At 42.1% G+C, this 17079-nt stretch overlaps 2 protein-coding genes across 3 annotated transcripts in view; one reads left to right on the forward strand and one right to left on the reverse strand.

Moving 5' to 3' along the window:
- The window catches only part of LOC149439379 (rho GTPase-activating protein 4-like), a 241110-nt gene extending 234787 nt beyond the window's left edge, over positions 1–6323 (forward strand). For both annotated transcript variants that reach the window (XM_089659101.1, XM_089659102.1), the window contains exon 23: positions 1–6323. In XM_089659101.1, the coding sequence (XP_089515227.1) occupies positions 1–207 (207 nt within the window). In that variant the 3' untranslated portion in view covers positions 208–6323.
- Positions 5671–17079, reverse strand: part of LOC149439380 (caveolin-3-like) — a 26282-nt gene continuing 14873 nt past the window's right edge. Inside the window, exon 2 of the mRNA XM_089659103.1 lies at positions 5671–6871. Within this exon, the coding sequence (XP_089515229.1) occupies positions 6530–6871 (342 nt within the window). The 3' untranslated portion in view covers positions 5671–6529. The remainder of the gene's footprint in view (positions 6872–17079) is intronic.

Consider the following 17079-nt stretch of genomic DNA (forward strand, 5'->3'; position numbering starts at 1 on the left):
GATGTGACAAAGAACATGAACAATGTTTTTCGAGAACTGCTGGGTAAAACTGCTATGAGGCAAGGTGGACTGGAAGAAGCAGTGGAAGTGGCCAAAGCAGCAAAGTCAAATAAACCCACCGTGCCAAGCAGTTGCGAGGTCGTCCGTGGGAGCCCAGCAGGGAAAAAGGGGCCTCAGGGTAGAGCAGTTTTTGGGGCCAGAAGATGAATTAATGACCTTGAGAAAAGAAGAAGAAGAAAGCTGGATCATCTCTGGTACCTTCGTTCAGCTCATCTCGTCCACAAGCTTAAAGCCCTCAAGCCGCGTAGGCCGAGGGTGTGCTAAGCATTAAAGAAAGAAGGACGTTTGTCTAACCTTTACCCTAAAAAGCTCTCCCGCACAGCATTTGTTACCTTGTATCCGTGTTTGTTATCGTCATAAACAAAAGCACAGACATATGAAGCCAAGTGGAGCTCCTTTACCCCACCCCTCCTCAAGAGAACCAGCACAGGCCTATGCCCAGCCAATGGAGGAGCAAAGGGAATAAAAGCTCAGACATATATAGACATTATTGGTTGCTAAAAGCAGCAGTGGCACCTACCCAAGTCCACAGAATTCATTTTTATCCCACTGGTATTTAGGTTTCCAGACAACTGGGCCGGATCCTCTTCAGCTACATTTTCGAGGCAGAATGAAAACCAGCATGGTGCCCATCTGCAGAAGCACAACCAATATCACCACTTTAGATCCCTGTTCTGTTATACAGATCATCCTGTTAGCCAGCATCGCAGCCCATATCTGACATATGGGAAGAAAAAAAACTAGACAGTAATCCATATCTGTACTTACGGCACGAGCAAAATATGTTTTAGAGGAAGAAAACATTTTCTTACATGTGAAACAGCCTTCCATTTTTTTTTTGCCAGAAAACAGCAGATGGTCAATTCTACAATCACTGGGATTTTTTGCATTTAATAAGATTTTTGCTTGAATATTATGACTGCACTGTGTATAGGAATGAAGCCAGCGGATGGGATGCAGCTCGCCAGAGATCTGAGGCCACTAGGTGGCACTATAGACACAGAACTTAAATCTCTTTAACCCTTTTTGAGTTGCGCTTGCTGAATTTTCAGTATGGCTTTTACAGATGCTTTTTGAAAGAGGTAATGGGTTGTAAGTGGTCAACCGCACCAGCTTTAGTGACTGGAATAATTTATGACATGGCCCCCTTTGTTTCTGATGCTAATGTTACCATATTGTTGCCAGGATTGTGTATAGTCCCAATATGGTCTCAGACAAAAAAAAAATGAAGTAAGTGTGTCATTCCTCATCATCTTATTGTTAACAAAATATTTTCTATGGATAATGGAAGCCATATTGATGTGTTGTTATTTTGTAGCCTGCATACATGGATCATGGGTAATTCAGAGGAGCCATTTTGCAAAGTTATACCAAATAAATTCCCTCCTAACAAATCCTAATATCCATTGACAATGTGATAGATTTCACTGTTCTTCAGAGCTGGCCATTGAACATGAGAAATAACTCAAATTCCCCATCCACGCTAAACAATGTGGATGGAGGAATCTGTCTCACCAGCTATTGTATAGATAAGCGCATTACACCGTAGCTCAATAGTCCTGCCAAACCAGCTGATGGCAAGACTTGTACAGATCCTCCCACCTGAAAAGCCCTGATGAAGGAGGCATGGATTATTAAGCATTGGTGTGGCACTTTAGTTTTCATTACTACAGTAGTACATTACAAACCAGGGATCCTCTAGGGAAGTGGAAACTGCCTGCCTCGTAATCAGATATTTTACACCAAGATCAACACCAACATTGTCTTCTATTCCAAGCCCAAATGGAGGGGACATGGACTACTGAGCAGTGGTGTGGCACTGCAGTTCTTATTTATACACTATTACATTACAAACCAAGGATTCTTTGAAGTGTGGAAGTTGCCTGCTTCTTAACCAGATCTTCTACACCAATATCAACACCAACATTGTTTTTATTAAAAGTTCTGAGGAAGGGGGCATGGAATTCTGATCAGTGGTGTATCACATCAGTGTTTATTTATATAGTAGCATATTACAAACCTAGAATCCTCTGGGGTGTGGAAGCTGCCTCTCCCGTAACCAGATCATTGACACCAACATTGTCTTCTATTCCAAGGCCTGATGAAGGGGGCATGGGCTATTATGCAGTGGTGTATTACTTCAATTCCTCTTTATATAGTAGTGCATTACAAACCAAGGATCCTTTGGGGTGTGGAAGCTGCCTGTCCTGTAACCAGATCATCTGTAACGACATTGTCTTCTATTCAAGGCCTGGTGAAGTGGACATGGACTATTGAGCAGTGGTGTGGCATTTCATTCTTATTTATACAGTAGCACATTACAAACTGAGGATCACCTAGGATCTGGAAGCTGCCTGCCCCGTAACCAGATCTTCTATACCAACATATTGGCTACCCATTTGATTGATGTTTCCCGGAATAATATTGTATCTGCCCTATTGAGCAGTAGTGTGGCACATCAGTTCTTATTTATACGGTAGTACATTACAAACCAAGGACATCATGGACATGCTCAGGGTTGTTGAAGCTGCCTGCTCTATAATGAGATCTTCACCATCAATACCGAAATTGTCTTCTATTCTTAACCCTGATGAACGGGGGCGTTTTTAGACCCTCAAAACACACTGGCTACCCTTTTGATTGTTTGTAGACTATTGTGCAGTGGCTGGGTGCATCATATTCTATATATTCTGTAATGCATTACAAACCAAGGACACCGTGGAGATCCTGCCATGTAGAAGCTGCCTGCCCTGTAACCAGATTACCTCCTAGACCCACATAATTCTGTTGGAAAGCAATGCTATTAGGATATCCTCATAGGCCAAGCGCTATCTTTCCACTTTCTTAAAGTCAGTGTATTTTGACAGTCTGCATATGTGGCTGTCAGAATACCGGAACAGCAGCTACATCTGATTGGGTGCAGCTGCTTTTGGGATAACAATTTTCTGCCTAGCTCCTTCGAATTTCAGATTTAAGGATGTCAGGTAGGAGGGTGTCAACAGGTCCATCCACAGCTCAAATTTCGGATGATTCTTCAGAAACCAACCAAAATGTATGGCCAGCATTATTCAGGGGTGTAATGCCTGAAGGTTGGGACTTCAAACAAAGTTCTGGTAAAGATCAACTCCACCCTAAACAGGTCTGTTTATTTTGGCTGGAGCAGGGCAGGATCTGATTCCACACAATATCCTTACTACTCTCAGAGTCTCCAATAGAAGATGTTCCCTCGCCAGAATTACTTTGTTTGGACGACTGGGTTTTTCAGTTAAAGTACAATTTTGGACTGGCCAAAAAAAATTAAATCTGCCCCCCCTTCTTTCGCATATCAAGGACATAATGCTCATTTTGTCTTCGGGGACTTTAATAGAGAGAAATACTTTAATCAGTCCTCCAAGCTTCATCCATTCTAGTTCCGGTTGTACCGACCAGTCCCCTTCTTTCTTCTTTCTTGCCGGTCATGTCGCTGCCCCCCTGTCACTGACACCATCACGTACAACACACGACCCGCAACCACCGCTAGACCTGCATTGCACTTGATCGATGGCTTGCCAATATTCTATCGAAGGTGAGAAGAGGATCGTTGCACTGGCCGCAGCAGGAGATGTGAAAGCCTCATTTACACAGTCATCCCAAATAATAGTTTAATATGTTGATTTCCCATTATCATCAGTGTCATCTATTGGCCATAATACAGGTTTTTTTCCTGGTTAAGGAAAATACTACATTGTTGCAATTTTGGATTGAGCTGAAGATCATAGGGAATAAACATATTAGACACATTATTCGTGGCAGCTGTACGAATGCGTAGGGCCTTCACTCAGAGAACATTCTATATATGGACACCTTGGGGCCAAATATAAATATTGCTTGGAATACTTAGAGAATTCACTTAGGCTGGGGATGGTGGCAGCTTGTCTAAGAAAGCCCAGAACTTCTTCTCATAGGTGTTGGTTTTGGAGATGATTCCCCTTCTGTCCAGGTATAATGGGGTATCTGATTGGGCTTCACGCCACCTGGAAAAATTCATTCTAGAGTTAGTTTCCGTTTCATTTTTGGGGCCCCACAACATCAACTACTCCCTTAATGATGATGGGTTTTAGTTGGGCTATATAGTTTGGGGATTGTAAAACACAACCAAAGTGACAACTGTCACCTGAGAAAAATTGTTAAATTTACATTATTGTAGCAGAAGGGCAGAGCTGTGTGAGTGTCAGGGATTTTTACACTGCCTGGATACAGAGTGAGAGCCAGCAGGGAAACACAGTTTGGTGAGTGTCAGAGTTTTACACTGACTGGTCACAGATTGAGAGTCAGCTAGGGGACAGTTGTGTGAGTGCCATAGATTTCTACACTAACTGGTCAGTGATTGGGAGCCAGCTGGGAGACAGATGTGTGAGTTTCATAGATTTTTACACTGACTGGTCAGTGATTGAAGTCCAGCTGGAGGATAGAGCTCTATGAGTGTAATTGATTTCTACACTGGCTTGTCACAGATTGAGAGCCAGCTGGGAGACTGAGCTGTGTGAGTGTCATAGATTTTTACACTGACTGGCCAGTGATTGAAGGCCATCAGGAGGACACAGCTGTGTGAGTGTCATAGATTTTTAAACTTCCTGGTCACAGATTGGGTGCCAGCTAGGGACAGTGCTATGTGAGTGTCATAGATTTTTACACTGACTGGACACACACTGAAAGCCAGCAAGGGGACATTACTGTGTGAATGTCAGGGATTTTTTACACTGACTGGTCATAGATTATAAGGGGGACAAAGCTGTGTGAGTGTCATATATTTTTAAACTAGCTGCTCACAAATTGAGAGCCAGCTGGAGTACAGAGCTCTGTGAGTGACATAGATTTTTACACTGACTGGGCAGAGAGTAAGAACCAACTGGAGGACAGAGCTGTGTGAGTGTCATAGATTTTTACACTAGCCAGTCAGACTGAGAACCAGTTGGAGAGCAGAGCTCCGTGAATGTCATAGATTTTTACACTGACTGGGCAGAGATTAAGAACCAACTGGAGGACAGAGCTGTGTGAGTGTCATAAATGTTTATACTAGCCAGTCACAGATTGAGAGCCAGTTGGAGAACAGAGCTGTGCGAGTGTCATAGATTTTTACATTGTGTGGGCAGAGATTAAGGACCGGCAGAAGGACAGAGCTGTGTGAGTGTAATAGATATTTACACTAGCCAGTTACAGATTGAGAGCCAGCGGGGGACAGAGCTGTGTGAGTGTCATATATTTTTACACTGGCTGGCCACAGATAGAGCAGCAGCACTAAAAATATTTGAGAGGGTTTCCACTTAAATTGAAAAGGTTTCCATAAACTTTCTGTAGCTTTTCCACAACAGGTAGTAAAGAGAAATCTCACAGATAGAAAAAAAACAATGGCATTTTAACCATTGCTTTCTCTATTCAAAATATTTTAAAAAGTATATTTGATAAATATGCTTTAACAGAAAAAAAATATGCTTATACTTGATGAAAGTTGAAACCTGATTGTTTGCTAAGAGTTATCACACTTCCTTTTAGCATTCCCAGTTGATATTCATATACAAATGACACACTCCAGCTAGGATCACTGATATATTTCCAGCACAATAGCACACATGAAGGAGACAGATCATTTTTATTTTAGCCCATTGCAACAGGAATGACATATTCAGGGACAATCAGGCAGCTGTTGTGGTTAAACCCAATCTCACATGGATAGTACTAGGGATAGTTTGGACCCCCGCACTTTATTTAGTCTCAGCCTCTTGTGACTTTACTCGGATCCTGCTTGTAAATTGCCTTTTTCGCTGTATTATCGGTATCTTGCATCCTACCTTTCCACAGAATCATTGCGTATATTTCTTTTCCCTGGCATTAGTTGTAACAAAGAACCAAGCCAGCATTAAGGTTACCCAACCTCCCTAAGCTGGCATTAGGGTAATCTACGCTCCTAATTACCCATGATCCCCTGGTCTGGTTTGCTGTACCCTGTTTGTGTAACCCTTGTCTGTGTGTAACAAAGATCTATTAATTATCTGTTATTCCTTCTAAGGATTTGGTTACTGTGATTATGTCAATGGGGAGGAAATGTTGAGCCTGATACAATGTACATATTAAAAATAAAAACTGTATGGATCGGACCTCAGCGGCCATTTATCCACTTATCATGTGACATAGATCTTCTATCCTACACTCTACTCCAGATCTCACCAAAACACAGCCTTTGTGCATACAGAGAAATAAAAAATAAATGCGGTATTTATACCTTCTCAGGCTTTGCATTGTTCATTCGTTACATAAAAAGAACAAAAAAAATTGACCCCCACCTCCTCCCAAAATGTTCAAAAGTTCATTTTCTAGAGGGACCACCCAATGCATTGCAATAAATTGGTTTGCGGATCCCTCTGGTGCATTTGAATTGAAATCCACTTGACTCTGTTAGTAAAAATAAAGTTTCAATTTAATTCGTAAGTTTTCAAACTTCTTTTCTGAGCGCCACACGGATTCCGCTCAGTGCCTTCCCCACAGCTTCAAAGATTGGATCACAGAAGGTATGGACACACACTGCGTAGAACTGACCCAGACACTGGACCTCCATCAGGTAACTCTTGACGCAGGGAACTACAGCCCATATGTGACAAAAGGACAGGCAGGCAAAAAGGAATCCCCAGATCAGGGCCAGTGGAAGGCCCAGGATGGCTGAGAGCACCCGGTAACACCAATATTTGGTGACGGTGAACGTAGTGCTGCTTGCTTTCCACACTCCATCGAAGCTGTGAATGCTGTCTGGCTCAGCAATGACATCTTCAAAGTCCACCTGAAAAGGAAGAAACATTTCAGATCAGAACAGAAATATACAGGATGGCAGTTCAAATCTGATTTCTTACTGTAGCCAACTATTGCTATAGAGATCCTTTCATTCTAATAAAACATTATGAAACCCTGAAATGAAAAAATCCTATAGTGCTGCAGACCTTACCAGGTTAGCTGCATACTCCTCTTTGAAAGAAGAATTCCAGGTATGGATATTTTATACATAGTTACATTGACCAGCGGTGTCCAAACTGTGGCCTGCGGGCCACATGCCTCCCTTCACTTGCCTTTATCTGGCCCTTAGCAGCACTGTTCCTCCCACTGACACCAACGATGAAGCACCATTCCTTCCACTGACACCTAACAGTGGGGCATAATTCTTACCACAGACACCAACAATGGAGCACTATTTCTCCCACTGACACCACTGGGGCACTACTCCTCCCACTAATATGAATGATGGGGCACCATTCTTCCACCTACTCACCACAGGTGAAATGTAATTTTTTTACCCCCATTGACCTTCAAGAGGCATTGTTTACTCCCGCTGACAATGGGGCATTTTCTAACCTCGCAGACCACAATTTGCCCCCTAAAGTTTAAAGGACAGTAAACTGGTCCTATGTTTAGAAAGCTTGGAGACCCCTGGCTTAAACCAATGTAAGTATGTACATACCATACCTGTGGGATATCCGTGGAAGCTGAAAATCACTGAAGTAGACTCCAGTAAAATCCACTAGCTTCCAAGACCCATGCTGTTTGGCACGAGCACCATTCAGAGAATGTTTTGCATTTTCTGAATGAATGAAAAGTGTTCTCTGATTGGATGACATGGAAAATGGGCTGTGATGTCATGCTGTTCACAATCTTCCTCTACAATTTCGACATATTCTGGGACAAAGGAACTCCTGCACATGGCGAAGAAGACATCATCCTGGCATGGCTATTTAAGATGGCCAAAGATCCTGAAGACAGGGCAAGATGTTGGTGCCACCAACAATGCGCGCTGCATTGCTGGAGGGGATTTTAACATGTTTCGTCAAGGCATTCCATTTGTATGAATGTCCTGCCAAATGAACAAAAATAGGTGCCTGCACCATTTTTAACAATGCACCACAACCCATAGTAGTGGGGTGCCATTCAGAAAGTATTGCAACAGAGTGCACATACCATTGTGCATCGTGAAGCCACACACCATTCTTTTTCAGACTAAAGACTATTTTATTGTTCCAGTTCCAGCACGGACATTTACACTCCAACCCACTCCTGCTGCTGATGCATTTTGACTCCTAGTGGAGTGCAATTATAGAGCACCATTCGTATATTGTTACTGCAACATAACAGTGTGAATATGACCTCATTGGAAGATATCCCTTCTAGTCCTGTTTGATGAGCTCAAAATTTTTGAATGTTCCCTAGAACCACAAAAACCCACAAAAATTAGAAAAAGGTGTAAAAAAATTATTGGAATATTATCTGTTACTATAATTGTTTATAAACATCATACATTTTCAGGAGGATGTTAAGTTTTGCTTTATCATAACTGAATTTTGAACAGGTTCCTACAGCTACAGATATCCCCAGCTTATGTCCTTAAATAGTTGCCAACATCCCATAATTATGCAGAAAGATCGAATGACCCCCAATGTTTGGACAAGAAACTTTAAGGGCAACAAAAAGAATACTGAGGTAAAATACAACAAAGCTTTAGTCTAGTACAATAAAATACTACACATTTTCAGTTCCATGTAAGTCACAACACAGTGGCTACATAAATGCGAATAAAGGGACTTTAGCTGATATAAAGAGACTCTCCTCTTGTTATTCCACTGGATATTCATCCGTTGGAAACCCAACGCATTTCAGATAATACTCTTTCCTCAGGGGTATATAACAGAGGAGGACAACAAAATGGAAATTCACCCTAATTGTATAGAAGCATCATACATGTAGCCATAATACAGGTTAAAAATAGCCTGTAATTATCACACGAACACCCCAAGGTGCAATAATATTGGGACCCCCAGCCAGCCAAGAGAGCGCTATACTGAGGTCGCCAATGAAAAACAACCTCAACCAAGTTAGTTCAAAGTCTGTATAATTCCCAGCATGGATGGATTAGAGGTCACCTGTGGATGTCAAGTGCCAAGTTCCTACAAGTTCTCCCTTCAGTCTTGTACAGCTGTACCGCCTCCTGTCCTGTACTGTCATTGTTTATTCCAATTTCATTGCACACCATGAGCTTCCCATGGCATGCATTCGAAGCTGCAGAAAGACAGATAGAACTTGCCTCCTTTCATAGCTGAAGGACTTACAGCTTTATCCAACTATTTCCTCCACACCCTTATCGTCCCTTGCCAGTAAGAGATTGGTTTCAATGAATTTCAGTTTTTTCAATTATGGAGACTCAGCATTGCATTTGGGCATTATCCAGGTTGGTCTGCTGTTTTCAGGATGCTGTGCACAATCCCTCCCACCAGCCATGGTCGGCCTGCATTACCCTGATGATGACTTCACTGGGCCTAAAAATAGTATGCAATGAATATGGAAAGGTTTTATTTAAAAATGTAATTTATCTGTTGGTGGGTATAGGGAAAGGCCCCCCATGATCAAGAGAAGGCAAAATATAAGCAGACTGAACTTTAGTTTCTGTGACATTCTTGTAAAAAGTAGGATAGAATAACCGGACAGTATGGAGGCAAAGTGCACACTAAAATATGAATGTATTTACTTCATGACTTCTATTACATATCCTAAGGAAGAACAAGGTGGTAATTTAGGAAGGAATTCTCTTATACCCAAGTGACCAGCTGTACACCCAACTCTCCTGCAGAACAGATGCAGCTATAGATTTCAAGCCAATGACTCCAACTTGAATACAGCAGTTTCAGGTTTCTTGACACTCCAATTTATGTTCATATTGGTGCACTAAACCAGTGAATCTGGGTGTATGGTTGACCAATAGGGCATAAAGGAATTATTGGTTTGGTTCTGCATGCTGTGGTAAAATCTTTCTTATCCTGATTTACCATAGTCATGCTCAGGTTGCCTTTTCCTCTCTGTTGGACACCAAATGCGGTGGACCACTTTACAGGTCAAAGGAATGTGCTCGCTATGTGTAGAATAGAGTGTTCAAGGTTTTGGAGCTCCTGGAGTACAATGAAAATAATCTGCAGACAACTGCACACACCTGGAGGTACCTGATCTAACGACCTGGCGCCCCTTTACCAGGTAAGGTGAGCCCACGTGTTTTATATATGAGGAACTTAGGAAAGAAGTTGAAATTGACACTACTTGTTTTTGAAGCTTTATGCTCCAGGTATGTCTGTGAAGGTTCTTATGTCATGGTATATCTAGTAGTAGTTAGTCACAATGAATTGGGCTTGCTCTGTAATGTTGAAGATGTTTCATAGGTTGTCCAAGCATTTTTATCCAAACAAGTAGCACGAGCACCTTTGTCTAGTTAATTATTCCTATCCTTAGACAATAACATCTGCCTTTCAGGAGGTACACATTAATATGTGATAAGTGTCTTGTTGTGTGAGATTTTTGTAAACCTCCCACAGCTCCAGTGGAAAACACATATGATCAGCAGCATGCTGTAGAGAAAGACTGCTGTGCTCTTTGTAAGAGTAGTGGCCTCTCTAAAGCAGCCATTATCCACAATAGTTCCTCTAAGGGTTGCTATAGGTACTTGAGTTGTGGTTGATTGATCTCCCATCTGTGTCTACATAGTTACAGGTCCATAGCCATCTGGTAGACCCAGTAGCACGACAGCCGTAATCTTTTTACTCGACTGTAAAGTTGGCATTGTGACAATCATAGTAAGGGGACATTCCCCCCACTGACCACCAATGTAAGGGGCACTAATGACCTCCAATGAACTAATCATAGGGGTTTCCTGAGACCTGAAAGTTATTTTCAAGGGTTCCTCTAGGGTAAAAAAGTTGAGAATGGCTGTTCTACAGGAATCTGACACTCCTTTCCCCCTTCCCTATAGAGCTGCAATCAGCAGAGCGCGGGAGCATTTCTGGTTTGCATCAGCGGTGGTGGGACACACTACTGTAAAATACATCAGTCTTTCTGTGCAGCAGTGGTCTCCAAACTGCAGCCCATGGGCCAGATGCGACCCTTTGCTTTCATTTATCCAGCCCTCTGGGCACTATTCCTCCAACTGATATGAGACATTATTCCTCCTATTCCTTCCACTCACATCAACAATGAAGCACAATTCCTTCCACTAACACCAACAATGGGCCACTATTCTCCCCACTGATACCAATATTGGGGCAGTATCCCTTCCACTGACACCAGTAATGGTACATTATTCCTCCTACTGTCACCAACGATGGGGCACTATTCCACCCAGTGTTACCAACAATGGGCCACTATTCTTACTGTCACCAATGATGGGGCACTATTCCTTCTAAATCCTTCCACTGACACCAACAATGATTCACTATTCTTCTTTCTGACACCACCAGTTGGGCATTATGCCTTCCATTGACACCAAAGATGTGGCACTATTCTTCTTACTGTCACCAACAATGGGGCAGTATTCCTTCTATTCCTTCTACTGACACCAACAATGGGCCACTATTCTTACTATCACCAATGATGAGGCATTATTCTTTCCACTGCCACCAACGATAGGGCACAATTCATACCATTGACACCAACAATAGGGCAGTATTCCTTCCAATGACACCAGCATTAGGCCACATTTCTTCTTACCGACACCAACGATGGAGCACTATTCCTCCCACTAACACCAACAATGGGGTACTATTCTTACTAACATCAATTATGAGGCACTCTCCCTCCCACTGACGTCAACAGTGGAGTACTATTTCTTCCACTGAAACAAATGATGGGGCACTATTCCTCCTACTGACACCAATGATGGGGAACTACTCCTCTCACCAATACCAATGATGGGGCACTATTCTTCATCCTACTGACCACAGTGCAATGCAATTTTCTTACTCCCGCTGACAACCAAGCCTGAAGCATTGTTTAGTTCCACTGATGCCAGAGCATTGTCTACTCCCACTGGCCACAGTCCAGCCCCCAAAGTCTAAAGGATAGTATTCTGGCCATTTGTTAAAATTTGGAGACCCCCTTCTCTACAATCTACTGCTGATTACAGATGTTTTTTTGCTGGGACTGGGGTAGGGTTACAAAAATGAAAAACAGTATGACATTCATTATATATTACTGTGTACCCTCTGTTTTGAGCTCTATACTTTTGCTAAGATTCAAAGTGGAGCTTCATTCGTAAAAGGCAAACATGGTATCATTATTTGAAAAAGGGCAAAGATATATACCTAGAAACTACAGGCCAGTCACTTTCACATCAATAGTATGGAAACTATTGGAGGGGATGTTAAGAGACTATATCCAAGAATTTACACATGAAAAAAATATCATTAGTAGTAATCAGCATGGATTTTTGAAAGATATATCTTGCCAAACCAATCTGCTAACATTATATGAAGAATGGAGCTGCCACTTAAAGAAGGGAAGGTCTGTGGATGTGGTGTATCTGGATTCTGCAAAAGCATTCAATACAGCTCCCCATAACACTTAATTTACAGATTGAGGTCTGTTGGCTTAGACCATAGTGTATGTACTTGGAGAGAAAATTGCTTACAGGGGCACTTCCAAAGGGTGGTGATAAATAGTGAGTACTCAGAATGGTCTGGCGTGTTACGTGAAGTACCCCAAGGCTCTGTCCTGGAAACTATCCTGTTTAATGTATTAATAAATGATGTAGAGGTTGGTATAAATAGTTCAATCTCAGTGTTTGCCGATGATACAAAACTGAGCAGGGCAGTAACTTCACAGCAGTATATAGAAACCTTACAGGAAGACCTCAATAAAATAAAGGGGTGGTCAATTGCATGGCAAATGGAGTTTAATGTTGAAAAATGTAAAGGAATGCACTTGGGGGCCAAAAATATAAATACAAGTTACTCGCTAGGAGGGGAATCATTGGGGGATTCCAGAATGGAAAAAGATCTAGGGGTCTTAGTAGATCACAGGCTCAGCAGTGGCATGCAATGCCAAGCTGCAGTAAGCAAAGCTAGCTGAATATTAGCATGCATTGAAAAGGGGATTTACTCAAGAGAGAAAACAATAATTCTACCATTTTACAAAACTCTGCTCCAGCCGTATCTTGCGTATGCCTTCCAGTTCTGATCAGCAGTCCTTAGGAAGGATGTGCTGGAACTGGAGAGAGTCCAGAGAAGGGCAACAAAGCTAATAAGGGAACTGGAGGACCTCAGTTATGAGGAACGACTACAAACATTAAAAACTTATTTTCCCTGGAGAACCAACGCTTGAGAGTAGATATGATAGCAATATACAAATACCTCAATGGTGATTCTTAGGAAGAAAACTATTTAGTTTCAGAGAGCTTAAGACCACACGGCTACTCAATGAAATCGGAGAAGTGGTTCAACCTTAAACTGCGTTGTGGATTCTTTTCTGTTAGAGAGGCAAGGATGTGGAACTCCCTTCCACAACCAGTGGTGTCAGCGGGAAGTGTCTATAGTTTCGAAAAACTCTTAGCTGGGAATCTTAGTGAATGCAATATACAGGGATATAGGAAACGACATTGACATAAACACACACATGTTGAACTAGATGGACTTGTATCTTTATTCAACCTTACCAACTATGTAAATTAACTTCTTCCTCATCTGCTCCATCTCCAATATCTCTTACACAATCACAGATATCTTGCATACTTTACAAAAAGAAAATACTTCTTTTTTGTTAGATAAAGGTAAAGCCCTCCACTTCTGGATTCCTTGCCTAGGCGAGGGTGATGTAGGGATCATCTTTTCTTGTTTTCTGTTTTTCTGTTTCTTCTGGAAACGCCCACATCATGCATCCCAGGAAGAAGTATTTCAGTGAAGGGTACATCCATGAAGACAGGGCCTTGAACAAGGTACCCGCTCGGGAGAGACCACACACACAGGGTCCTAGGACTGTAGTATCTGTAGTATCTTTATTATGGTTCACAATTGTAGCAATTACAATGCAAGAATGTTATGGCACACTGGTGATCGAAACAGTATTGGTAAAGGCCACTATTAAATAACTTAAAGTAGGGTTACCAGAAGATGCCTCCCATCCAGCAGAATGCCTCTGCTGGACGGGTGGTGGTATTTTGTATAACCATTCAGCAATAGCCTTCTGAAAGGGACCCTTGGAAGGTTCTTTGGCCTCAGACAGTGTCTCTTACTCTGTCCCTACTCATCAGGAACCTTTCCATGTGTTAAGCAATGTCCCTAACCAGTGTGTTCCTTACTCTAACCTACCATTTGCTCACAGTGTGATATGACATGGGATTCCTTATTTAAACGCTCCCGCACTAAGATGCCCACCTACACTCTCATGAACATTTGGCATCAAATCAGATACCTCCCTACCCAGAGAGGACTAGCAAAGTCTCTAAGGCCGTGGTCTCCAAACTGCGGCCTGGGGGCCGGATGTTGCTTGCCTTTATATGGTCCTTAGGGCATTGTTCCTTCCATTGACATCAACAACAGGGCATAATTTCTGTCACAGATACCAACAATAAGGCACTATTCCTTCTACTGACATCAACGGCAGGGCACTATTCTTCCCACTGATGCCAACAATAGGGCAATATTCCTCCACTAATACCAATGATGGGACATTGTTTAATCCCATTGATGCCAGGACATTTTCTACTCTCACTGACCACAGTCCAGCCCCCTCAAAGTCTGAAGGACAGTAAACTGGCCCTTTGTTTATAAAGTTTGGAGATCCCTGCTCTAAGGGGACAATTTCCCTTAACAAATTCCCCTTTCCCTGTGGCATCGGCATGTTGACACCTACAAGAAAGAAGAATGCTTACACATCCATACATGAGCACCACACAATCCTGCACACATGCAGAGACCAGTGCCATGTCTGTGCACAACTAAAAATATTAGGAAGTTATTGTGAAGAAGAGCTCCAAGATGGTGACGCAGAGGAAAAGCAGCACATAAAGGACTAAGGCTACAATGCTGGACTCCATTGACTAGTAAGTTTTTTTATCATATTACAGGGACAATTTCGATAGTGTGTGGATGTAGTTTATGTACAAGGGGTGAAGTTCCTGTTTAAGGCCAAAGGGGATCTACTGTAGCTGGAAAAGGTGAATCTGCTGGCAAACAGTGACTATAACCAAGCTCTATAAATCACGTGAATGATTCATCTGCAAATGTATGGTAAGCTTCGGTCTGATATAAATAGAGCCCCTTGTTTTTTTTACATCTACCATGGAAGTAATGGTAAGTAAATACCTTCTGTGTTCTGAAGGTAATGCTGTACTTACAAGGAGCACTGCTAGTGGCATTTATTAGGATTCCATGAATTCCCTCTGTATATTTGTCTCTGTGCGGAGGTGGATGTGGGTTGAGGCTCCAGCTGTCAGGTCTTTTCTGGCTCATGTGACAGCGGCCCCCACCAGCAGCCTGTCTGGAACTGAAGCATTCTCGTCACTGTTAAATTTACCCAGGTCCCCTCCTAATTTTGAAGTGAAGATTGGTAGCTGTTACTTACTTAATGGGAACAAGTCATTGTATTCAACCCTCCAACAAAACCCTTTCCACAATTAAAAGGCCGGAAGGCATAAAAGACAACATGTGAACACATCTGCTAATTACATTAAAACATATATAGGTCTCGTTTTTTAGGAGCACATTATAGGTAACTATATTTTAAATGTTTCTGATCTTGAGAGGAGATACTTTCCTGAGCACAGCCAACATCCATTTGGGGATTATCACACACTTAAAATCTTTTAGCCCCAAATAGATGGTAGCCAGTAGCTTGCACTCATCTAATTATTTATTGAAATTAAACTTCAGGCAGCTATAAATAAAAACAATTAAATCAAGTTGTGTATTCTTTAAAAATAAGGTACAACTTGACTTTTACTGAAACATCCCCATAGCCCACTTGACCCAGACCTCAAACCTAGTCCAAACTAGAGCCCCATCCTGGGAACATAAGAACTTCTTTGTGGCAACAGGCACACCTGCCAACATTAATAACAAATGCCAACATTAATGAGTGACACCTGCCAACATTAATGACGAATCATTTTACAATTAATGGATTGTCCAAATATCCCGGTGGTGGCCTTTTGGGACCCTTGTAGTTGTATGACGAACTGTGGGAGCGCTGATGGCAAACTCCTGGTGACTCTAGGTGGACATCGGCCCTTCCCCCTTTATTTCGGGTTGTTTTTACCAGTATTGGATATGGTCCTACAGACATACACATTTACTCACTACTATACTAATCTGTTCCCCTAAAGAAGGAACTTTGATCGAAACATGTGGGAGTTATTGGACGATTACACTGTTATCAATCAAGATTTAATCATGTGTATCTGTATTCCACAAAGGTATATGCTGAATGTCCAGCTTCTTGTATTGTATGTGCATTTCTAGTTGAACCATTTCAGGTTTTATAGGCCTTTTGGACAAAATCTTTATGTGAATAAAAATTGGCAATTGGTCTTTTAGATATTTCCTCTAATTTGTTTCTGCCGCTAAGGTCTCAAGGGGATTCATATGTACCTTTTAGGTCCTTTGTGACAACAGAAGCCTCCTTCATTGTTTACATCCTTTGTGAACACATCTTTTAGGCCACACCTACACAGTAGGTACCCACAGACGTGAATGGGGAATAGCATTTTTAAGAAGTATGGCCCTGTTAAATATATAGAGATTACTTGCTTGGGTGGTGCCAGAGAAGATATCTGCACTTAGGAGGAGGAGGCCGCCTAGTCTTAGCTACTGTAGAACATCAGCCATGTACATACTTATCTCTCCATTTCAAAAGCCTTGTCCATTATTTACATTATTCAAGCAGAAATCTTCCAGGCCGCCTATATACAGTAGCTACCCATAGGATTGAATGGGGCCATACTGCTAACATCTTGATGGAGTATTGGCCCATTCAGATCTCTAAGGACTAACTGCTCGGTTGGTGACAGAGAAGATATCTGCACTAAGGGAAGCTACCTAGTCTAAGCTAGAACCCTATCCAGGTACACACTTACCTCTCCATGACAGTGGCAGTCTCCTCCATTGCTTACATCCTTTGTGCACAAATCTTCTGTTCTACCCATAGACTTGACTGGGGCTGTACTCCCAGTGTCTTCAAGGAGTATGGACTCTA

Source organism: Staurois parvus, unplaced genomic scaffold, assembly GCF_062004578.1.
Source record: "Staurois parvus isolate SC_StPar_1 unplaced genomic scaffold, SC_StPar_1.0 ptg001132l, whole genome shotgun sequence".
Taxonomy (NCBI): Eukaryota; Metazoa; Chordata; class Amphibia; order Anura; family Ranidae; genus Staurois; species Staurois parvus.